A 24,412-nucleotide genomic window follows, 5' to 3' on the forward strand; every position below is an offset into this window, starting at 1 on the left:
CTGCACAGGGCTTCATTAGGTGATGAGCAGCGATCAAATCCTGTTGCCTAGGCTGCACGATCCTGTCCCTTACTGAGACTAGGGCAAGCAGCCAATGAAGAAGCCAATGAAAGGGTCTTCCTGCCCATCCGGTGATGTCACCAGTGATGTCACTGGGTGGGTGTGGCTTTGGGGAAATTGCCATGATTGGTTTGCGGTGCAGAGGTTCTTCACCTCTGGACTGCAAACTTGCTTGAACAAGCCAAGAGCTGGCTGCTACTGCTGGAAGCATTGGGCCAGGCTCAGCTCTAGCACCGAGAGAATGAAGGTTACTGCCACTCTTAAGCCAGAAATGTGGAAAGCCTGTGTGTGTGTTCTCTCTGCTGCCCTCCAGGTTTGGGGGCAGTGGAGCTGTTCTGGGAGGAATTGAAGGAAAAGAGGTCAGGGCTTTTGGTCGATGCAGCTGTGTTTTGTGCACACAGAGAAGCACGTTGCCTCCTCCTTTCCCAGCCCAGGGTTGTGGATGTGTGCAATCAATGGTCAAGAATGGGAATCTCATTGCGCTAGACTCCTCAAAACTGGCTTCTGCAGCTTTGACTTCTTATGAAGGAAATTCTCTGCTGCCCTTCAGAATCAGTTTCTAGGTCTGCTTATAAATAAACTGAAAAAGGAAAGGAAACAGAAAATACAATAAAACCAGCAAATAAAGGAAACGTTTTAAATTTTATTTTAAAGGTGCTCAAGTTTTTCCCCCCTCTTAAAAGCTTTTTGCTGATCACTTTATTTGTTAACATTGATGGGATGTTCTGATCTGCAAGGACGTCTTAGCTGCGCCTTTAGAATCCCGTAAGCTTTACGGCAAAGGTGTGTGTGTATTTTAAGTTTTTGTGTGTGTGCTATAATCTACTTGTAGGTCTCCTAGCCTTAAGAAAGAAGAAAAACTGGAGAAAAAGGATGACCCCAAAAAGTCAGAAGAGAAAGAGGTGGGAGACGGGAAAGAGGGGATCGAAACGGAGGAGCAAAAAAAGGGATCCTCTGACCGTTCGCGATCGATTAAATCAGGTAACAAAAGCTGTGGGGGGTGGGTGGCTTTTTTTAGTGTGATTTATGGCCCTGCCTGAGAGCTTGATTCATACATGTGAGGGGCGTGTGAGTGGGTTGGACATTTGTATCCGATATAGAAGGCCTCTGAATAAGATCACACTACCCTTAGGAAAGGCGTGTGTGGGATTGTGTTGGCAGAGAGGCTCTCACTAACCAGTTTGAACCTTGTCGTCAAGGGGAAGCTCTTGTAGGAGGCTCAGTCCTGGCAGCTGAGCAAATGCTCTCGGAAGAGGCTTGCTTAAAACCAGTCATTCCCAAATTGCTGTGCGCAGTGAGAGCGGCTGCTGTGCTGTAGGGGATAAAATAAAGAAATTGAAAAGCTCCCTCGAGCCCAAAACAGCCCCAGACGAGGCTGCCGGCTGCTTCTCTGCATGATCTGCAACTCTGGTCTTGCCTGCTTCCCTTTGGCCTAAGTTGGGTTAGTGGGTGCTGATAACCCATGTGACTGCACTTGGTGTGATGGGATCATTCAGTTGCTTCTGGTGCAGCAGAATGACCTGTCTTCAGAGGGGCCTGCCTTTCGTTCCGCCACACGATGGGTTACTCTGGACAGAACAGTGACTCAGATAAATGTACAGAGCATAGACTCATTTGATGAAGGCAAACTTTTCAAGAACGGCTAAGGGAACGGCTAAGGGAGCTGGGCATGTTTAGCCTGGAGAAGAGGAGGTTAAGGGGTGATATGATAGCCATGTTCAAATATACAAAAGGATGTCACATAGAGGAGGGAGAAAGGTTGTTTTCTGCTGCTCCAGAGAAGCGGACACGGAGCAATGGATCCAAACTACAAGAAAGAAGATTCCACCTAAACATTAGGAAGAACTTCCTGACAGTAAGAGCTGTTCGACAGTGGAATTTGCTGCCAAGGAGTGTGGTGGAGTCTCCTTCTTTGGAGGTCTTTAAGCAGAGGCTTGACAACCATATGTCAGGAGTGCTCTGATGGTGTTTCCTGCCTGGCAGGGGGTTGGACTCGATGGCCCTTGTGGTCTATTCCAACTCTATGATTCTATGATTCTATGAACAGCATTGAAACATGCCTTCCGTTTTCATTCAGAGGAGGAAATGCACCTTTGCTTTGGAAAACGCTAGGCTTGTGTTCATTGGTGTGTCTCAGAGGGGTACCTTGGAAGTACGTTTTGACCTATTCAGAGCAATTGCTTTTGTCTCCAGCCTCTGTGATGTATCCTGTTTCATATGGATATGTCGTTCCCTTTGTTCAGTTTGCTTTTGTGATGGCTTCCTCACTAGACACAGATCAACCTGCCTGATCTATCAAGGATAAGAACAAGAAGGCATCTAATTTTACCTTGTTTGAATTGTTCTCTCTCCATCCCCCCACGCCCCATTTTCTTCGGCAAACAGTAGCATCGGTGGACTTCTGTCTTGTTAAGTGTCAGATAGTTAAAGCAAGGGATAGGGACCAGTCGCCCTCTGTGTCAGGGGTCAGCAATCTTTTTCAGCAGGGGGCCGGTCCACTGTCCCTCAGACCTTGTGTGGGGTCTAGATTTTGGAAAAAAATAATGAACGAATTCCTATGCCCCACAAATAACCCAGAGATGCATTTTAAATAAAAGCACACATTCTACTCATGTAAAAACATGCTGATTCCCGGACTGTCCGCGGCCCGGATTTAGAAGTCGATTGGGCTGGATCCGGCCCCCGGGCCTATGTGCTAGGCGAAGGGCTACAGCTGAGTGGCAGATGCTTAAAGAACTTCTCAGCTTCAGTTCCCTGAGAAGTAAGGCTTTGAAAGACACTCCCCCCCCCCCCCGCCTGAAACCCCAGAGAGCTGCTGGCAAGTCAGTGTAGGCAGAATTGAGATAGATGGCTCAATAGTCTGATTCCGTATAAGGCAGCTTCCTGTGTTCCTTCCCATATTGCTGAACGCCCGCTCCCATCAGTCCCAGCCAATGTGGTCAGTATTCCGCATTTCTGCATGATCGTTACATGCGTGACTCTTGACGTGCGCCATTTTCAGCACCAGAAGGAGGTGGAACGGGGCATGGCTGGCTCACGCATGTCCCGACGTTCACGCTGCCTTAGAACGCAACTCCTTTGTAAATGGGGAGTTGCCTGCCAATAAAGAGCGATGACTAGTCTGATTTTTGCACTTGTTCCAGAGATCTGAAGTGCGTTAAACCCATTGTTTCCTTGCAGAAAGCCGAGGAAGAGAGCGGACGGTGGTCATGGACAAATCCAAAGGAGAGCCGGTGATTAGTGTGAAAACCACAACCACATCAAAAGAGAGAGTAAGCCCTTGGTTTGGTGTCTTGAAACGAGACGGTGCAAAGAAAGGAAGGCCACACCCTTCTCTTTCGTAGTCCCAATAAATCGTCACACCCAGCAGTCCCTGGATGTGCAGAGAAGTCCTCTCACCCTTTGTGTAATGGAATAGTGTCACGGGAGTTGGAACGGTTTCAACTGAGCCTGTGTGGGCAGCGAGAGGAGGACCCAGAGATTTAAGTTTCAGGAGGCATCATTCTGCTTCTAAAGCAGGGGTGCGTTCAGCCTATGGCCCTCAGCCCAATTTCACACGGGTGCCAGAAAGAGGAAAAGGAGGTGCCAGAAATAAAAGAGTCTGTCTTCCCACTTTTGGCCGTGCTGATGCCCTCCTGCCAGTGTACAGCCCTGGCACGTTGCACCGAGGGAAAAACAGTTTTTTACCTGTGTTCTAAAGCTCCTCAGCTTACTTGAGCACCCCTGTTTTTCACAGGGCTAGATGGACTTCTCTGGTGTGCTATCCAGTAGGGCTGGGCTTACGTTCTCAAATGTGATCTGTCCAGAAGTGCCCCTTGAGCCAGGGATGTGGGCCCTTCCTAACAGGATTACACCAGCGCTGTGTTGGGAGGAAGAGACGATTGGGGTGGTGGTGATGGTAATCTCTCTCCTTGTCCTCTCGGCAGGAAAGTGGACATCTCCCCGTTCTTTTGTGTCAGATCTTTCTAATCCTTGCCTTTCATCCCACTTCCCGACTCCAGAGCACAAAAAGCCACGACCGCAAGTCGGAGAGCAAAGAGAAGCAGGACATTCTGTCTTTTGACAAAATCAAAGAGCAGCGCGAACGAGAGCGGCAGAGGCAACGGGAGAGAGAAATCCGAGAGACCGAGCGGCGGAGGTAAGTTGGGATCCCCCTCGCCTCACCTGCGGAATTCTGCCCTCCGCAGAATGACAGGTGATTGGCGTCGACACAATTTCTGACCCGTGGACCTAAGGCGACCCTCCCTCCTCCTCTCTTCGGTTCACCCCCCTTCTCTTTTCATTGGCTGCACCCTGCGCCACCCCTCAGTGCTTTTACCTGACTGAAATGTGTCCTCAAATTGTGATTCGTCTTCCTTGCCGGGATGGAGAGGTGTTGAGGTGTTGGTGGCGGGGAAACCTCTGGGTTTTGTGGGTGGGTGGAATGTATCCTCCTGCACAGAGTCCTAGCTGTTGCCACTCCCACTTCTGGCGCCCAGGCCACGCCCACAACACCAGCCTGTGGCCCCCCCCAGAAGCTCACCCAAGAGGGAATGTAGCTTTCAGCCTGAAAAGGGTGTCCCTGCTTCTGAGATAAACACCAGCAGGCATTTCAAGCCATCTTCAGCCTTAAAACAAGGCACCTCTCGTCATCATCTGTTTTAAGCGCAGGTGTGCTTGCATCTCCGGACATTTTATTTATATGCTGCCCACCAGCAAAGTCTTCTGGGTGGTGAGCCTTGGAATGCTGACATACCTTTCATAGGGTATAATAATAATAATAATAATAATAATAATAATAATAATAATTAATGAATTATTTATTGAATTTATATACCGCCCTATGCCCGCAGGTCTCAGTGTGGTTCACAGAAAATATCACAATATAAAAAATCAAAATAAAAGACAATAGCCCAATAACACCCCCCACCAAAAGAGCCACATTTTAAAAGGGCATAGGATGTCACTCAGATTAACCAAAGGCCTGGTTAAAAAGGAACGTTTTTGCCTGGTGCCTAAAGGTGTATGATGAGCAAGCGAAGTTCCATGAGGAGAGCATTCCACAGACTGGGAGCCACTGCAGAGAAGGCCCCGTTCTCGTGTTGCCACCTTCCGGACCTCTCAAGGAGGAGGTAAACAAAAGAACCTCAGAAGATCTCAGGGTCCGGGTAGGTTCATATGGAAAGAGGCGGTCCTTGAGGTATTGCAGTCCTGAGCAGTTTAAGGCTTTATAGGTCAATACCAGCACTTTGAATTGGGCCCAGAAACTAACGGGTAGCCAGTGCAGTCGGACCAGGATCGGTGTAATATGCTCAATCTGTCTTGCTCCAGTGAGCGACTTGGCCAGTGAATTCTGCGCTAGCTGAAGTTTCCGAACCGTCTTCAGAGGCAGCTCTGCGTATTGAAGTAATCTGTTCTGTTAACCCCGCTTAGAGCATAGAATCATAGAATCATAGAGTTGGAAGAGACCACAAGGGCCATCGAGTCCAACCCCCTGCCAAGCAGGAAACACCATCAGAGCACTCCTGACATATGGTTGTCAAGCCTCTGCTTAAAGACCTCCAAAGAAGGAGACTCCACCACACTCCTTGGCAGCAAATTCCACTGTCCAACAGCTCTTACTGTCAGGAAGGTCTTCCTAATGTTTAGGTGGAATCTTCTTTCTTGTAGTTTGGATCCATTGCTCCGTGTCCGCTTCTCTGGAGCAGCAGAAAACAGCCTTTCTCCCTCCTCTATGTGACATCCTTTTATATATTTGAACATGGCTATCATATCACCCCTTAACCTCCTCTTCTCAGAGCAGACCCAGTGATATGTAATGGATGTAGCTAACTTAGGTTCGTCCATTTCCCTGGGTTGAACTTGTTCGGTTGCATTCCTGAGAGCAGTTCACAGGGGCCACCCTAGCTGTCAGGGCTTTGTGGTTAGGCAGTGGCAAAGAGAGAGAGAGAGAGAGGATGTTTATGTGTGGGCTTACTCTGCCACTTAAAACCCCCCCTCTCCTATTAGGAGTAAAAGTATGGGGCAAGCGTTTACCACAGGGTGACTTTCAGCAGAACCACTGGAGGGAGCCCCAAAACTGCTTCTGGATCTCCTGGTCAGCTTAAGGGCTGCCCACTTGGTTGCTGGTGCTAAGAAGGTACTGCTGTCCTTTTTAAGATAAGGCAGTGCTAAAGGCAGCTATCGCTTGATAGCTGTGTGCTTATGCTAGGTTCAAGTCTGCGGCTGGAGGAAGAAAGGAACTGATGGGCTTTTTACACTAATGGAGTGGAACTCCAATACGGGCTGACTCTCATTTGTTTCACCCTTGTTTCCATGCATGGCACGAGCACCCCAGAGGATTCGTTTTCTTTCTCTTTCTCTCTCTGCGCCTGCCCCCCTGGCTTTGAAATATTCTGCCTTGGCGCAGCAGCCAGAGATCATTATCCAGTGATGACTTTGTGCTCCGTTGACATTATCTATTATGCAGTTGTCACTTGCCTCGGCATCTGTGCTATCTGCTTCAGTTTAATGGGGATTGTTCAGCTTCCGAGTGAAGCCTCTTGCATATTTCCCCCCTGCCGCTCCCATTGTTCCAAGTGGATATTTTAAAGGGCTCTTTATTATGTAAGAGCCTGACACATTTTTCCTCTTAGACGGGTGCTCATAGGCTGGCTGGTGAAACTCTTTCTTCCTTTCCCGTTCTGCTGATTAAACGTTGCCCGAGTACCTTTTTGTCTTTTCTGACACGTAATTATTACATTTCTCCTCCCTCCCCCCGCCCCAGCGCTCATATATTCACTTCTCTATAGGTCTCTGTCACTTCCCTTCCCTGCTCCCTCCATTTTATTTTTTCTCAATCGGTCTTGCAAGTTCTCTGCCAGAGTTTCTAGACGTGTGGAGGGTCCTGGGTTTCCGCTTTTGCTTCTTCAGGGGCAAGGACTTTTCCTGATTTCCACATTCAAGGAATCCTCACTGCAGCAGCTCATATGCCGAAGGGTCTGCCGCAAATCTCCAGTGTGCCAGTAGCCTTTTTTGGTGGGCAACCAGCTCAACCAGTACTGTTTCAGAACCTACTTAATGCTTTTGCGACAACCCCTAGCCCAGGAACAGAATAGTAGCTCTGTGTGTGTTTGTGTAGCCAGTTGCAAAATGATGGCTTTAAAGAGAGGTTACCAGCATGAGTTTGACCAAACTGCGGGAGGTAGTGGAGGACAGAGGTGCCTGGCGTGCTCTGGTCCAGGGGGTCACGAAGAGTCGGACACGACTAAACGACTAAACAACAACAAGAACATCTGTATTACTCAGTGCACCCCATGACCTATGTGCTGGGGATGGAGTGGAAAGCACAACTCCACAGGCTGAGCATTTTAAGCCTGAGCTTTCATCACTAGCCGACAGAACTGTTCAAAGATCTGCCCAGGGGCAGCCAATCAGTACTCATGCTTTGCACGTGCGAGGGACTTTCTATTGCTTAAACCAGGCTTCCTCAAACTCGGCCTTCCAGACGTTATGAGACTACAATTCCCATCATCCCCGACCACTGGTCCTGCTAGCTAGGGATCATGGGAGTTGTAGGCCAAAAAACACCTGGAGGGCCGAGTTTGAGGAAGCCTGGCGTAAACTATTGGGAGTCAAAAGCCCTTCCTAATCTACTGCAAACAACCTGGCAATCTACGCAGCTTCCCTGCCCTAGGACACAGCCAGCACACTCAGGTGACTTCCTGTTGCTGGGGCTGTGGATGCAGAGTTCAGTAGATTCTGTTTTTTTAAACATATGATTTATTCATTGTAGAGGTCCAGGTCTTTAACTTTGCGTATGATTCTTGAGTGCAAAGGTGACGTTTTGGCGTTTGAAGACAAGCGTATTGTACTGGTATACTGACCTCAGAACCCAAAACGGTTCAGTTTCTTGCTTTGTAATGTGACCTTGAGTCACCATGCACATGGCAGATAGCAGACCAGTTAAGAGCTGCCACGTTCGTCTCTCCTGGCCATGACCTGTCAGAAGTTGAGAAGATGCCGGTGGTTATTGTAATTTCCTATTGATTAATCCCAAAGTAACAAGATGCACTCCTGCCAACCTAGCAGTTCGAAAGCAAGTCATAGTGCAAGTAGATAAATAGGTACTGCTCCGGAGGGGAGGTAAACGGCATTTCCGTGCGCTGCTCTGGTTCGCCAGAAGCAGCTTAGTCCTGCTGGCCACATGACCTGGAAGCTGTACGCCGGCTCCCTTGGCCAATAAAGCGAGATGACAACCTAGCGATCTACGCAGCCTCCCTGCCCTAGGACACAGCCAGCACACTCAGGTGACTTCCTGCTGCTGGGGCTGGGGATGCAGAGTTCAGCAGCAGCCTGGCACACTGCCCTTACTGATCCTCTTGCTGGGGAAACCGGTCCGCCTCTGCAAGGATCCCTGGGGGTCTACCCTATACAGGCACTTTTTAACCTTAAAAAAGCTGGAGGACGGCGGCTGGGGGCCTATGCAGTATTGTTGAGAGGACACCATACATTATATGCTGTTCTATAAATTGTAGGAAACACTTGGGCATAAATATTTGGAGAAGGGCATAGTAGTGGTTGCTACCCTAAGAATATGGGTAAGATTAAATACCTTGTTTCATTCATTCATTCAAACGGCCTTGGTCCAGTATATCTGAAGGAGCGTCTCCACCCCCATCGTTCTACCCGGACACTGAGTTCCAGCACCGAGGGCCTTCTGGCGGTTCCCTCACTGCGAGAAGCCAAGTTACAGGGAACCAGGCAGAGGGCCTTCTCGGTAGTGGCGCCTTCCCTGTGGAACACTCTCGCACCAGATGTCAAAGAGAACAACAACTACCAGGCTTTTAGAAGACATCTGAAGGCAGCCCTATTTTGGGAAGCATTTAATGTTTGATGTATTATAGTATTTTAATATTCTTTTGGAAGCCGCCCAGAGTGGCTGGGGAAGCCCAGCCAGATAGGCGGGATATAAATAATAAATTATTATTATTATTATTATTATTATTATTATTATTATTATTATTCGGGCAGGTCTGCAACATATAATGCAGCTAAGGTCTAGAGGGTGGCAACACGAGATCTGGCCTTCTCTGCAGTGGCTCCCCGTCTGTGGAATGCTCTCCCCAGGGAAGTTCACTTGGTGCCTTCATTGTACACTTTAGGCACCAGGCAAAAACGTTGCTTTTTAACCTGGCCTTTGGTTGAGCTGATTTACACCCTATGCCCTTTTAAAATGTGTGTTTTTTTGTGGGGGGAGGCTATTGGGGGGTTGTTTTTATTTTTATTATGCATTTTGTGGTTTTATATCTTGATTTAATTCTGTGAATCACTCTGAGACCCCCGGGTATAGGGCGGTATATAATTAAATAATTAACAACAACAACAACTTAATTAATTCTCAGTGACGACTGCTGCGCAGCTTGCCTAAAGCCATGCAGCCTCCCTTGAGATCGAAGATTCTGTTTTTTAAAACGTATGATTTATTCATTGTAGAGGTCCAGGTCTTTAACTTGGCATATGATTCTTGGGTGTACAGCGGTACCTCCGGTTGCTAACGGAATCCGTTCCGGAGGTCCGGCCGCGTCCCCAGGAATTCGCAACCAGAGGACCACTTCTGTGCATGAGCGCTGCACAATTTAGCGCTTACGCGCATGGCGCGTAGAGCGCTTCTGCGTATGCACGTGCAGCGAAACCCGGAAAAATACTTCCGGGTTTGCTGCGTTCGCATCCCGAAGTTTACGTATCCAGAGGGATACGTAAGCGGAGGTAAAGGTAAAGGGACCCCTGACCATTAGGTCCAGTCGTGGCCGACTCTGGGGTTGCGGCGCTCATCTCGCTTTATTGGCCGAGGGAGCCGGCGTACAGCTCCAGGTCATGTGACCAGCAGGACTAAGCCACTTCTGGCAAACCAGAGCAGCGCACGGAAACGCCGTTTACCTTCCCGCCGGAGTGGTACCGATTGATCTACTTGCACTTTGATGTGCTTTCAAACTGCTAGGTTGGCAGGAGCAGGGACTGAACAACGGGAGCTCACCCCCTCACGGGGATTCGAACCGCCGACCTTCTGATCGGCAAATCCTAGGCTCTGTGGTTTAACCCACAGCGCGGAGGTATGACCGTACAATTCATGTTTCTGCTTGAGCGCAACCTGTATTTTAAATACCAAACAGGGAGCGGGAGCGCCGGGAGCGGGAGCAGCACATCCAGGCCGTCCGGGAGCGGGACGAGAGGCAGAAGCTGCAGTGGGAGCGGGAGCGGCTGCAGTTCCAGCGCCACCGTCTGGAGAGAGAGCGGATGGAGCGGGAGAGGCTGGAGCGGGAGCGGATGCACATCGAGCACGAGAGGAGGCGGGAGCAGGAGCGCATCCAGCGCGAGAGGGAGGAGCTGCGCCGGCAGCAGGAGCAGCTGCGCTATGAGCAGGAGCGCCGCTCGGCTTTGAGGCGGCCGTACGACACGGACGGGAGGTGAGGCGGCCGAGCTGCGCTTCGGGGAACAGTAGAGCTCGTTCTAAAGGCTGCTTCCCTGCAGCAAATCGCAAATACCCCACTTTTTACCCAAATGCAGCAAAATGTGTCAATCATTTGAATCGTCCCCTTAAATTGAGGGTTGGGGTCCCCTCCTGGTCATATGGGGAGCAGGGAGGGGGCTGCTTGTGGTTAGGAAGCCCCGCAGGTACGGAGCCAGAATAGAAATCAGTGACCCGATAAATAAAGATGTAAGGCTTAACTCCAAGCAGACTTGCTAAGATGTATAAGACTGAATCAGGTACGTACTGGAGATGCAATGAGGTCAAGGGTATGTTCTTTCATATGTGGTGGACTGGGGGGAAAACCAGCAAACACCCAGAGTCCTTTCATTGGGGATAATTCAGACGGAAATGCCCAGGTGTCAAAAAAGGTTATTTATGCAACAACTGTGGCCTATGTTCTGTTAGCCCAAAAATGGAAAACAAGCGAGGTCCCAGCCAAAGAAGAATGGCAACTTAATTTGACGGAATTTGCGTCACTCGTTTTCCATTTTTGGCCAACAAAACATGTTAAACTGTTGGAATAGGTGCAGCTGGCAGACCTAACTTACAGAATAAGAGAACAAGAAGAACATTTGTTTAAAGAAGATTGGGAAATGTTTATTGAATATATGGGGAATAATTGTGTACACTTGAAAACGCGGGCAGCTTTAAGATAAATTCAACAGTGTAAATAAGTTTCGATGGAAGTAACAATGGAATACTGAATGGTTTAGTTTATATAAAATATGCAGGGATTTACGCTATGTAAAATGAACCACGGAAAGATAAGAAGGGAAGTCATTGATATTTTAAGGATGTCCAAATGAATATTCTAAATTGTAAAATGGAAAATTTAATATAAATATAATATAAATTATATTCAATAAAGATAAAGACGTAAGACTGAAGGCAGGATGCACGGCCGGTTCTAGTCTTGCTGCTTTCCAAAGGAGTCAGCCTGACTTAAGTACAGCTCAGAGAACTCTTTGCCAGGCTGATTTTTTATCCTACCTGACACCTGCTACGTTCCTCCCGGGGAGATGGGCAGCAGAAAGAAAAGTCCTGGGAAAGCCACTGCTAGTATAAAACCATTATCAGTTTGTGCTGGAGATGTGCCCAGTTGCTTACAGACCCCTATGCCAGTGTTTCCCAACCTTGTGCCTCCAGCTGTTTTTGAACTACAACTCCCATCATCCCTGACTAGCAAGACCAGTGGCAAGGGATGATGGGAATTGTAGTCCAAAAACAGCTGGAGGCACAAGGTTGGGAAACACTGCCCTATGCACCCATCCTCTATTTTAGGAGGAGAAGATTAAAAAGCACTTCAGGAATTGGATTTTACTGGATTTTAACTTTTTTTTAAAATAAATAAATAATCTTATTTATGTTAGCAGAGATATCTTTGTGATGGATTATGTCTTGAAAAGCGGGGTATTTTTTTATCCAGTTTTGGAATGATAAGGTGCAGGATGCAATTCATCCACATGTTGTATTAGCAACAGTGTGATGATAATATTTTTTTTTATTCACTTGTTTTCTGCCTCTTCGTGTCTCTTAATACGGTTCTTTTTCATATGGATTTTTTTTAAAAAAAAAATATCTAAATATTCTTAAATTCTACGCCACCCTTTAATTTCAGGTTTGCTGAGTGTTTTTTTTTTAAAGTTTAATTTTAAAAAATACAAATGAAAAAAAGAGTGCCATTAAAAGCAGCTTTAACAACAACCCAGAGCTGCCATTTCAAGAACTATGGGAGAAGCAGAAGGTCTCTTCCTGGTGCTGGAAGGGTAACTACGACCATCGGCAAGCCAGCTTCTCTGGGTGGGGGTGACGGAGCCAAGGAGTTGCTGAATCTGTTTCCCTTGCAGGCGGGACGACTCGTATTGGCCTGAAGCGAAGCGGGTGGCCCTGGATGATGGGTACCACTCTGACTTCAGTCGACCAGATCGCTTCCATGGCTTTGACCACAGAGACCGCAGCCGGTTCCAGGACCACTCGGTGGACAGGTAGCGAAGTCTTCCCTCCTGTGGCTTGCATTGTCAGAAACCCAAGGCCACGTAGGGCCTGGCAGGTCAGGCTGGTGGCTCATCCAGACCAGCTCCCTGTTCTCACAGCGGCTGACCAGATCCCTATGCAATCATAATAATTTATACCTCGCCCATCTGGCTGGGTTTCCCCAGCCACTCTGGGCGGCTCCCAACAGAATATTGAAAACACTTCTAGATTAATAGAGTATTCAAGGAAAAATAATGTTAGAATATGTTAAGATAATTACAGGATAGAAAACAGAGGAAGATGGAAAGGAATTGCTGAAACAACCAATAGAAGTGGAATACGAAAAGGGAGGTGTGAGGAGGTCGTGGAAATAAGTGAATGAAAGATAAGATATGGAAAGTGTTTCAAACTGTTTTTGTTTGGTTATGTTAGTTTAATGTGTCAGTGTTATTTAGTGTTTTTGTATTGTATTTGTTTTTTCTTTTGTTTGTTTGTTGTGTTTAAATTGTTGGAAAAGTAATAAATATCATTAAAAAAACAAAAACCAGAATATTGAAAACACAATCAAACATTAAAAACTTCCCTAAACAGGGCTGCCTTCAGACATCTTCTAAAAGTCAGATAGTGGTTTATTTCCTTGACATCTGGTGGGAGCAGGCGCCACCACTGAGAAGGCCCTCTGCCTGGTTCCCTGTACCCTCACGTCTCACAGGGAGGGAAGGCTGTGGGGGCCTGCAAGCAAGGCCTGGGCGCAAGAGCGCCCTCTCCTGTGGCTTCCAGCGTTATTCAGAAGCGTTTACTGCCTCTGACCATGGGAATAACTGCGCGGCTCATTGTGGTTCAAATGAGCAATGGAAACTTTTCGTGCTCTTCTTCCTCACTCATAGGCAGCTCTGTAAGGAAGTGAGCATAGTTTAGTTGACAGAGCAGGAACTCCCCTTGTCTGAAACCCTGGAGAGCCAGTGCCAGTCAGAGAAGACAGTGCTGAACTAGATGAGCCAAAGATCTGTCTCTGTTTAAAGCCCTTTCCTGTCTTCCTATTTAAGCCAACCCTTCATTCAGAACGAGAATGTTTTTAGACTCCCAGGCCCAATCCCTAGCATCAGCCGGTGATGGGAAAGACCACTCTCTGCTCGAAATCCTGGATAGCTGCTGCCAGTCAGAGAAAACAGTACTCTGTGTGGTGTAGTGGTTAAGAGCGGTAGTCTCGTAATCTGGGGAACCGGGTTCGCGTCTCCGCTCCTCCACCTGCAGCTGCTGGGTGACCTTGGGCCAGTCACACTTCTCTGAAGTCTCTCAGCCCCACTCACCTCACAGAGGGTTTGTTGTGGGGGAGGAAGGGAAAGGAGATTGTTAGCCGCTTTGAGACTCCTTAAAGGGAGTGAAAGGCGGGATATCAAATCCAAACTCTTCTTCCTCTTCTTCTTACTGAGCCAGGCAGATGAAGTGTCTGACTTAGATAAAGGCGGCTTCCTCTGCTCCTAGGCCACTTTGGGTTTGGGCTGTTTCACAGTTTTAGCTGTTCACCCAAAAACGTAAAGTGTGAAGGTGACATTTTGGCATTTGAAGACAAGCGTATTGTACTGGTATACTGACCTCAGAACCCAAAACGGTTCAGTTTCTTGCTTTGTAATGTGTGGAACGACCTTGAGTCACCATGCACATGGCAGATAGCAGAACAGTTAAGAGCTGCCAAGTTAGTTTCTCCTGGCCGTGACCTGTCAGAAGTTGAAAAGATGCTGGTGGTTATCGTAATTTCCTATTGATTAATCCCAAAGTAACAAGATGCGCTCCTGCCAACGTAGCAGTTCGAAAGCACGTCATAGTGCAAGTAGATAAATAGGTACCGCTCCAGTGGGAAGGTAAACGGCATTTCCGGGCGCTGCTCTGGTTCGCCAGAAGCGGCTTAGTCCTGCTGGCCACATAACCCGGAAGCTGTCTGCGGACAAACGCCGGCTCCCTCGGCCAATAAAGCGAGATGAGCGCCGCAACCCCAGAGTCAGTCACGACTGGACCTAATGGTCAGGGGTCCCTTTACCTTTAACAAGATGCACAGCAGCAGAATTTAGGAATATAGGGAACTGTCCCTGACTGAGTCAGACCATGGTCTATGCAGCTCAATACTGTCTGCACTGACTGCCAGCAGCTCTCCAGAGTTTCCTGGCCCACCTTGGGAATCGAACCAGGGCAATTGCATGCAAACCAGTGGCTCTACCACTGGGTTGCAGCCTGTCCCCTGCTTGTTTCCAAAGCTTACCCACCAATGTGCGTTAACACGGATTTCCTCTTCCCTCCCGACCAGGAGAGAAAGTTCAAGAACCGTGCCAGATCGGGATGGACAGGTATGCCCATGCAAAGCAGTATTGTTATAAAAAACGCTTTGATGTCCAAAAAGCTTGCAAAATGGTTTCTGGTCTTACGGTATGGGTTGGGAATTCCCAGGCTGTGAGTAGTAGGCTGAGGCAGTGCCACAGGCAATTTAATTCAGGCAAAGGCTGCAGCAAGCGGGAGACACGTAGCCACAGAAGGAGCTAACTGCCGCACCTCTGCATGATTCCTGCTCTGGCACTGCCTCACTCCATGCAACAGGGGTGTGTGTAATTCTCACACGTTTGAGCATCGTTGGGATCAATTCAGTCAATTTGTTTCCAGGGTGGGATCCTTGGAAAGCAGATAATCCTGACATAGTCTGAGAATAAATCCCGTCAGGAATTCGTGTGAAGTGTAACTCCACATTCTTGTTGACAGCCTCGGCTGTCCCGGTCAAGAAAGGCGATTTGGATTCTTGGAAAGAGAAACAGATTACAAGTAAAACGAAGGGACTACCTGCTGCTACGTGAGAGCTTTTGTGTGTCTTGCCGCGTCCTGTTGGCTGCACCACATCCCAAATACCTGGAAAATCAGACTCAAAACACCAGCCTGTTATCCATAAGAGACAGGCACTAACATTCTACTTGTGTCTCTTCAGCGGTTCCCACTGCTGAAGAGGCAAGCCTTTTTAAACAAGAACCAAAAACAGCGCACACCTGAATGATGGTCTGTTCTCTTGGCAATGGAGTGAACTGTTCGTAACAGAGAAAGCGCGAACCTCTGGCTTCATGTGTTCTTGAAGAACAACATTTATTTCAAATACCTTTTATCTCTGTTTTTCCAGCTAAAAAAATTGCTCTGGCTGGTTTGCAGCCACAATATGAAAAAGCACCAATAATTAAAAGCCGTAGGAGCAGCAGGCCAAACAAGAGTGGCAGATGATTTGTCTCAATTTGCACATGAGAAGCAAAGTCAGGTTGACTATTGCTCACACCTTGGGCGAGCTCTAAGATCTATCTAAGACACCAGGCTCTAAGATCCCTTTATCCGGATCCCAGCCACAAAATTCTCATCGGCTGCTTCAGCACCACGGACTCTCTTTCATGTCCTTCTTCATTGCTTGATTGCTGAAGTGTCATCTCGAGTTTTGCGGAAGAGCCATCACGGGCAAGGCAGAGAAAGGAGGGTTAAAGCTGAAAGGCCAATAGGGAAAGCTCCTGTATGCTGTAGGAAGATCCACTGCAGCCTTCCCAATACAGTGGTGCCTCGCAAGACGAAAAGAATCCGTTCCGCGAGTCTCTTCGTCTTGCGGTTTTTTTGTCTTGCGAAGCAACCCCATTAGCGGATTACCGCTATTAGCGGCTTAGCGGATCAGCTGTTAAGCGGCTTAGCGGATCAGCTGATAAGCGGCTTAGCGATCAGCTGTTAAGCGGCTTAGCGGATCAGCTGATTAGCGGCTTAGCGGATCAGCTGTTTAGTGGCTTAGCGGATCAGCTCATAAGCGGCTTAGCGATCAGCTGTTAAGCGGCTTAGCGGATCAGCTGTTTAGCGGCTTAGCGGATCAGCTGATAAGCGGCTTAGCGGCTTGGGAAAAGGGGGGGGGGGGAGGAAAAAAACCCTGCAGGAACTCGCAAGACATTTTCGTCTTGCGAAGCAAGCCCATAGGAGATTCATTTTGCGAAGCACCTCCAAAACTGAAAATCCTTTCGTCTAGCAGGTTTTCCGTCTTGCAAGGCATTCGTCTTGCGGGGCACCACTGTAGTCAGGTGGTGCGCTCTCTGAGCTATTGTGGTAACCAGGCTAGGGCAAGGATGGTTCACCGGTGGCTTATAGGCTGGAGCTGTCCCCCCCCCCCCCCAAACCCCCACATTTTTTGCAGATGCTAATGCCTTGTGCTTTACTCCCAACTGTGTGGGCTTGCCTTTTCAGCACTACTCTGATGAGCGGCACGGAGGGCCTGACCGCCACTCGCGGGACAGCTGGGGAAGTTTCGGGTCGGAGAGGAGGCTCAGCAAAGGGCGAGGGTTGCCTCCGCCGTCCCGGTGAGTGTCCGTAAAGCAGAGCTCTCGCGCCGGTGCCGTGTTAGAAACTCGGATATAGAAGCCGGGCGCCAGGTGGCGCCTTAAACCTAGGTTGCAGTCACCACAACGGAACGTCTGTTCGCCAGGGGATTGGACCGGATGTCCCTGGGGGTCCCTTCCTCCAGTGCTACAATTCTGCGATTCTATTGCCTCAACTGCACTGCTTGCTCTAATACATTGGTACCTCGGGTTACATACGCTTCAGGTTACAGACTCCGCTAACCCAGAAATAGTGCTTCAGGTTAAGAACTTTGCTTCAGGATGAGAACAGAAATTGTGCTCCGGCGGCAGCGGGAGGCCCCATTGGCTAAAGTGGTGCTTCAAGTTAAGAACAGTTTCAGGTTAAGTACGGACCTCCGGAACGAATTAAGTACTTAACCCAAGGTACCACTGTAGTAGTAGTAGTAGTAGTAGTAATAATAATAATAATAATAATAATAATAATAATAACAATTTATTATTAATACTCTGCCCATCTGACTGGGTTTCCCCAGCCACACTGAGTGGCTTCCAACCGAATGTTAAAAACAATACAGCGTCAGACATTAATAACTTCCCTAAGGGTGTCTTTTAAAAGTAAAATAGTTGTTTATTTCCTTGACATCAGCTGGGAGGGCGTTCCACAGGGCAGGTGCCACTACTGAGAAGGCCCTCTGCCTGGTTCCCTGTAACCGCACTTCTCGCAGCGAGGGAACCGCCAGAAGGCCCTCGGCGCTGGACTTCAGCGTCAACAATTCACTGCTCCCAGAAGGAGAAACACACACAATGGAAATGGTATTAACTGTGGACTAAACAGTGCTTTGTGAGTTCTTTTTCGGGTGCCCGTGGAAAGGCTGCAGCGCAGTCAAATATATCTGTACTCAGCCCTTCACTTAATTTTCCTTGATGCGATGATGGAGGTCTGTGTGTGAGTCAGCCAGGCTTGACGGAGCTGTCAGTCGCCCAGAAATCTCCACGTAGTTGGGGCTACAGTTGGACACCCGCACTAGTAGTAAAACGCGCTTGGCACCTGGGGAATTTTGAACACTCTGCTAGTGTGCTGGGAGGTGGTGTGTGAATTCTCGTGTGCTTGGGCAGCACAGAACAGGCAACCTTGGTTTTCTAGCCCTCAGTAAGCCAGAAAAACCCAAGCAGTGTCTGGATGGTAGAGAACTGGGGTCTAAGCCAGCAGGAGGTGCTTCTGGGGAGCCGACAAGTCATTGGAGGGAGGCACAATGGCTCCCCTTTTGTTTTATCCCCAGCGCCTGCTACTCGGAGGTAGACCGCCTCTGAATGTGGAGGCCATATTTTGCCACCTTGGCAAACTGCCACCTGTTTAAAATTGGATTTCACTAAACCATTTTAAATCTTAAGGCTGGCCTCTGTCCACACCCTAAGATCACCAGTGGAGGTCTTACCGTATTTTTCGCTCTATAGGACGCACCCGACCATAAGGCCATAGCACCCGACCATAGCAGGGGGAGAACAGGAAAAAAATAAATTCTCCCCCTCTCTGCTCAGCGCCCCTTCAGCGAAGCGGCAGGAGAAACGGAGCCCCTTCCATTTCTCCTCCCGCTTTGCTGAAGGGGCGCTGCGCAGAGAGGGAAAACTGCGCAGCTCCTCTCCAGCGAAGTGAAGCCTGGAGAGCAAGAGGGATCGGTGTTCACCGACCCCTCTCGCTCTCCAGGCTTCAGGTGGCTATCCGCAAGGCTTGGGAGCGCGGCAGGAACTCCCGCTGCGCTCCGAAGGCTTGCGGATAGCTGCCTGAAGCCCCGGGAGCGCAGCGGGAGTTGGCGCTGCGCTTCAGGCTGCAGGCGGCTATCCGTAAGCCTTCGGAGTGCAGCGAGAAGTCCGGCTGCGCTCCGAAGGCTTGTGGATAGCTGCCTGAAGTCTGGAGAGTGAGAGGGGTCGGTGCGCACCCCTCTGCGCTTCGGAGTGCTCCCTCTGCGCTTCGGAGGCTTCGCGTTGCTCTCACTGAAGCCAAGGAGCCTGCGTTCGCTCCATAGGACGCACATACATTTCCCCTTCATTTTTGGAGGGGAAAAAGTGTGTCCTATAGAGCGAAAAATACGGTATGCTCTGTCATAAGGGAGCTGGACTTCCTCTTTGAGGTCCCCCCCCCCCCCCCGAGGTGACTTAAGTACACTGTCAAGGCAGGTCATATTTACAAGGAAACATCACTAGCTTCCTTCCATGCTTGCTAACGGCACTCTTCTCTCTTTTGGGTGGGCGGCTCCCTCATCCAGAGATGGGCGCGACTGGGGAGATCACAGCCGCAAACTTGAAGGTCACCAGGACCGTTCCTGGCAGGGCAGCGTGGAAGAAGGGATCATCGGCCGGGAGCATGAAAGGTGGCAAGGTAAAAAAAAAATCAAAGCAAACTTTGCAGGGCGCTCCCCTCTCTACCTTCGAAATGTTTTGTTTCCAGTAAGCACAGTTCAGCGGTGCATTTCAGAACCAAGGGCAAGGGTGGCACAGTCGGGGAGTGAAGTGTTCCCTGGTGGGTTTCCCACTTCCTGAGGCTCAGCATGTCTGATTCAGGCCTGTAATTGGAAAAAAGTTAATTGTAACAAGCCCCATTTGTAGGCATGCTGCTAATGGCTCCTAAGAGGTCAGGGCTGGAGTTGGGTGGTGACGTGTGTGGAGCAAAAACTTAAACACACTGCAGCGTTCCCCAAAAATAGACCAGAGGCAGTTGTACTTCATCCAACAGAGTTTTACTACTACTGAAGGCAAATGAGCATAGTGGTCACAAATCCAATACATTCAGGATTGGCACGGTCCATAAGAAACTCAGTTGCAGCAGACGTATCTTAAATTTAACGTAAAGGTAAAGGGACCCATGACCATTAGGTCCAGTCGTGACGGACTCTGGGGTTGCAGCGCTCATCTCGCTTTATTGGCCGAGGGAGCCGGCATACAGCTTCCGGGTCATGGGGCCAGCAGGACTAAGCCGCTTCTGGCGAACCAGAGCAGCGCACGGAAACACCGTTTACTTCCCGCCTATTTATCTACTTGCACTTTGACGTGCTTTCAAACTGCTAGGTTGGCAGGAGCAGGGACTGAGCAACGGGAGCTCACCCCGTCCCGGGGATTCGAACTGCCGACCTTCTGATCGGCAAGTCCTAGGCTCTGTGGTTTAACCCACAGCGCCACCTGAGTCCCTTTAACTTACAGCTTATATAAACCATAGCACTATATCAGAACAGAACACTGCACCAGAACAAAGAGATAGAAAGAGGAAATGAGAAACCCAGGCTCCACCGGCCCTGACAGAAAGGATAACAGAACCAGTTTCAACCAGCTGTACTCGGCTTCCCGGAAGGAATAACCCGGACAAGAACTTCCTGCCTGTTTCTTTCACATAGAAAGAAACCACCTAGAACGCTCTTGAGTTAAGCAGAATAGGAAAGATCTCTACGCATCAGCTCAATACTTTCTGTACTAAGAAATGCAAACTGACAGGTGGATGACCCCCTTTCTAAATGCACAGAAGAGGCCCCAGGTTTACAGGTCAGGCAGCTGGTCATGAAAGACTCCCTGAGAGAGACCCTGGCCATCTGCTGGCCATCAGAGTCAGGCCATACTAGGCTAAATGGACAAATTACAGTGGTGCCTCGCAAGACGAAAAGAATCCGTTCCGCGAGTCTCTTCGTCTTGCGGTTTCTTCGTCTTGCGAAGCAAGCCCATTAGTGGCTTAGCGGATTAGCGCTATTAGCGGGCTTAGCGGATCAGCTGATAAGCGGCTTAGCGGATCAGCTGATAAGGGGCTTAGCGATCAGCTGTTAAGCGGCTTAGCGGATCAGCTGTTAAGCGGCTTAGCGGATCAGCTGATAAGCGGCTTAGCGGATCAGCTGATAAGCGGCTTAGCGGCTTGGGAAAAGGGGGGGGGGAGGGAAAAAACCCTGCAGGAACTCGCAAGACATTTTCGTCTTGCGAAGCAAGCCCATAGGAAATTCGTTTTGTGAAGCACCTCCAAAACGGAAAACCCTTTCGTCTAGCGGGTTTTCCGTCTTGCGAGGCATTCGTCTTGCGGGGCACCACTGTAATCGACATAGGGCAGTTTCCTACATTCTCTTGGAGACGAAAGGAGATTGACCACAGGTGCCATAAGAGGGCTTTATGAGCCAAACCTTGAACTGTGTGCAGAAGTCAGCTCGAAGGCCAGTGTGCTGAGAGCTTGAATGCTAGAGCACCATCCTGGTTAGACTAGGGAAGATTAGGGTTTGAATCCTACCTCAGCCATAAAGCACACAGAGTGATCTTGGGCCTGTCGCCGTTTCATAGCGTAACCTAAGCACGAGAACCACGAATGCTGCCTTGGGGGTATAAAAGGTAAAGGGACCCCTGATCATTAGGTCCAGTCGTGGCTGACTCTGGGGTTGCGGCGCTCATCTCGCTTTATTGGCCAAGGGAGCCGGCGTACAGCTTCCAGGTCATGTGGCCAGCATGACTAAGCCGTTTCTGGCAAAGCAGAGCAGCGCATGGAAATGCCGTTTACCTTCCCGCCGGAGTGGTACCTATTTATGTACTTGCACTGGCGTGCTTTCAAACTGCTAGGTTGGCAGGAGCCTTGGGGGTATAGAAAAGCACAAATAAATGAAAGATGGCAACACAATCCTAACCATGCCTACCCAGAAGTAAGTCCTACTGAATTCAGGGTAAGGGTAAGGGTGGTTGGGACTGCAGGCATTTGTTAAAAAAATTAAACAGTACAATAATTCCTTAGTGACTTGTTCCCTCCTGCTTCCCTGCCCCATTCTTTTCATTTCTTAGCTGGTGAGAGGAGTGCCCCTGCTCAGACAGGGCCTGGCCATGTGATAAACAGAGGAGGAATGTCGGGGTAAGAGTTACCTGAAAGGGTTTTGCTGCTCCCCGCCCTGCAGAAACCCCACATTACTTCTGCCGAGAAAGTTTGAAGGGGCTTGGGATTGCGGTTGAAATATTTTAAGTGACAGCTGTTCTCTTTGTTAGGTGATAGATAGGTTTGTGTGCACGTGCAAAAGACTTTGGGGTGGGTGACGACGACCCAGTGGCCTCTTAGCACGCATGCTTGGTCAGGAAAAATGTATGGATTAAGAAACTTGGAGGCCATGATTTTAAAGACTGCCCTTTAAACAGTGGAATGGGGGGGGGGGTTCTTGGGTTGTTTTTATTTTTATTATGTAAAAAGGTAAAGGTACCCCTGCCCGTACGGGCCAGTCTTGACAGACTCTAGGGTTGTGCGCCCATCTCACTCAAGAGGCCGGGGCCAGCGCTGTCCGGAGACACTTCCGGGTCACGTGGCCAGCGTGACAAAGCTGCATCTGGCGAGCCAGCGCAGCACACGGAAACGCCGTTTACCTTCCCGCCAGTAAGCGGTCCCTATTTATCTACTTGCACCCGGGGGTGCTTTCGAACTGCTAGGTTGGCAGGCGCTGGGACCGAACAACGGGAGCGCACCCTGCCGTGGGGATTCGAACCGCCGACCTTTCGATCGGCAAGCCCTAGGCGCTGAGGCTTTTACCCACAGCGCCACCCGCGTCCCTTTTTATTATGTAGTCTGTGTTTTTTATATACATTGGAATTTTATGTTGTGAACCAACCTGAGATCTGCGGGTATTGGGCAGTATACAAATTTAATAAAGAAATAAAATTAGTTAAGGAGGGTGCAGGGTGTTGCACTGAGCCCTTGAGCAGGAAGTCAACTTTCTGCTTCTTGTCCTCAGGCGCGGAGGGTTCGTGCAGGGTGCCGCCCCAGCTCCCGTGGCACAGGGAGCCAGTCTGCCAAGCAGTTTTGCCAGCCCAGATAGAACAGGCCGCACCAGCGACCCTCGATTCCCCCGGCACTATTGAGGACTTTTTGCTTCTTCGCCACGACGCGGCAACTGCATCGAATTTTGTTTCCTGGTCTTCGCCTTGAACTTTTGCCAACTGAAACGAAACCACAGCGCCCTATCCTAAAGCTTGCGTATGACGTGAAATCAAGTGTGTGTTGTTCCCTCCCATCCCCCCCCCCCCCCGCAACATGTTCTTAGCGGGACACCACTCAGTTGTTTCGGAGGAAACATTCCATTTTCCATGAACAATAAATCTGTATTGCACTTGTGAAGTCTCTAACTCTGATTGGCTGAGCCGCCGCCATAGCTCAGAAGGTTCAGAGAGCTTTGAGAGTTTCTTCCCAGTCCAGCCTCTGTGAGGGCAGGGAAAGTAGTACGGTTGGGATTAAAACCTTGCATGGCACGGCAGTAAGGACTAGGGAGAAGTCTGGGAAGAGTGAAGGAGAGCTCAGAGGCAGAAGGGAGCTTGAGAATTAGAGGAGTGTTGAGGAACGCAGGACCCTGAAGAAACTTTGCAGGAATTCAAGATCAGGAGAAGTTACCGTATTTTTTGCTCTATAAGACTCACTTTTTCCCTCCTAAAAAGTAAGGGGAAATGTGTGTGCGTCTTATGGAGCGAATGCAGGCTGCGCAGCTATCACAGGAGCCAGAACAGCAAGAGGGATTGCTGCTTTCACTGTGCAACGATCCCTCTTGCTGTTCTGGCTTCTGAGATTCAGAATATTTTTTTTCTTGTTTTCCTCCTCCAAAAACTAGGTACATCTTGTGGTCTGGTGCGTCTTATAGAGTGAAAAATACGGTACATCCCCTGTAGGGATTGGAGGAAACTGGTGGTTTCTAGCGCTGCAGAATGTCAAGTCTTGGTTGGTGTGGTATGATGCCTATGTGAGGAAGAGAGGACGGGGAAAACAAACTTGTGAGGATATTCTTGGTTTTAACATAAACTCTTCACTTTGGGATACCAGATGTAACTTCCTAGCTGTGAAAGCTCCAGGCCTCTGAAGGCTTTTCTGTGAGATGGTTCTAATTTTATTTATATCTGCTTGTGGAACTGCGGGGGGGGGGGGGCACCAAGCCAGACTAGACCACAGTTTGGATTTGTTTTGCAAGCCTGTGTCCTGCTTGCCCCACCTGTACCCTACTTTGGAAGCTGCTTGCAATAAGCAAAATCTAAAATTCTCTGGGGAGGGGAAAAAAATGAAGCTAGCAACAACAGAAATCTTAATCCTCAGGGAATGTGGAAGAGGTTTAAGCATGCTCAAAACAAAAAGTGGAAGTCTCTTTTTAAAGAAAGTTTTTTATTAGGCAGGTGGTCCTTTTCTGGAAAAGGAATGAAAGACGCATCCCAAATATTCTGTTCTTTGCAAAAGGGTTTGCCTAGTGCTACACAAGACAGAACTGTGGTTTGACTAGGGTGTATTTGCTGGTAAGGTAAAGGTAAAGGGACCCCTGACCATTAGGTCCAGTCGTGACTGTCTCTGGGGTTGCGGCGCTCATCTCGCTTTATTGTCCGGCGTACAGCTTCCGGGTCATGTGGCCAGCAGGACTAAGCCGCTTCTGGCGAACCAGAGCAGCGCACGGAAATGCCGTTTACCTTCCCACCAGAGCGGTACCTATTTATCTACTTGCACTTTGACGTGCTTTCGAACTGCTAGGTTGGCAGGAGCTGGGACCGAGCAACGAGAGCTCACCCCATCGTG

General features: G+C 49.1%; 1 protein-coding gene across 5 annotated transcripts in view; it reads left to right on the forward strand.

Moving 5' to 3' along the window:
• Positions 1 to 24,412, forward strand: part of LOC114588246 (scaffold attachment factor B2-like) — a 56,722-nt gene that overhangs the window by 17,934 nt on the left and 14,376 nt on the right. For 3 of the 5 annotated variants that reach the window (XM_028713286.2, XM_028713287.2, XM_028713289.2), the window contains 10 exons: positions 893 to 1,041; positions 3,241 to 3,332; positions 4,062 to 4,198; positions 10,191 to 10,484; positions 12,397 to 12,534; positions 14,826 to 14,865; positions 16,763 to 16,875; positions 19,140 to 19,252; positions 21,670 to 21,736; positions 22,602 to 22,984. In XM_028713286.2, coding sequence (XP_028569119.2) covers positions 893 to 1,041; positions 3,241 to 3,332; positions 4,062 to 4,198; positions 10,191 to 10,484; positions 12,397 to 12,534; positions 14,826 to 14,865; positions 16,763 to 16,875; positions 19,140 to 19,252; positions 21,670 to 21,736; positions 22,602 to 22,728 — 1,270 coding nt within the window. In that variant the 3' untranslated portion in view covers positions 22,729 to 22,984. Of the gene's footprint in view, positions 1 to 892; positions 1,042 to 3,240; positions 3,333 to 4,061; positions 4,199 to 10,190; positions 10,485 to 12,396; positions 12,535 to 14,825; positions 14,866 to 16,762; positions 16,876 to 19,139; positions 19,253 to 21,669; positions 21,737 to 22,601; positions 22,985 to 24,412 lie in introns of those variants that run through there. The other 2 variants (XM_077921916.1, XM_077921918.1) reach the window with 2 other exon arrangements.

The sequence above is a fragment of the Podarcis muralis genome, chromosome 18, assembly GCF_964188315.1.
Source record: "Podarcis muralis chromosome 18, rPodMur119.hap1.1, whole genome shotgun sequence".
In the NCBI taxonomy this organism is placed as follows: Eukaryota; Metazoa; Chordata; class Lepidosauria; order Squamata; family Lacertidae; genus Podarcis; species Podarcis muralis.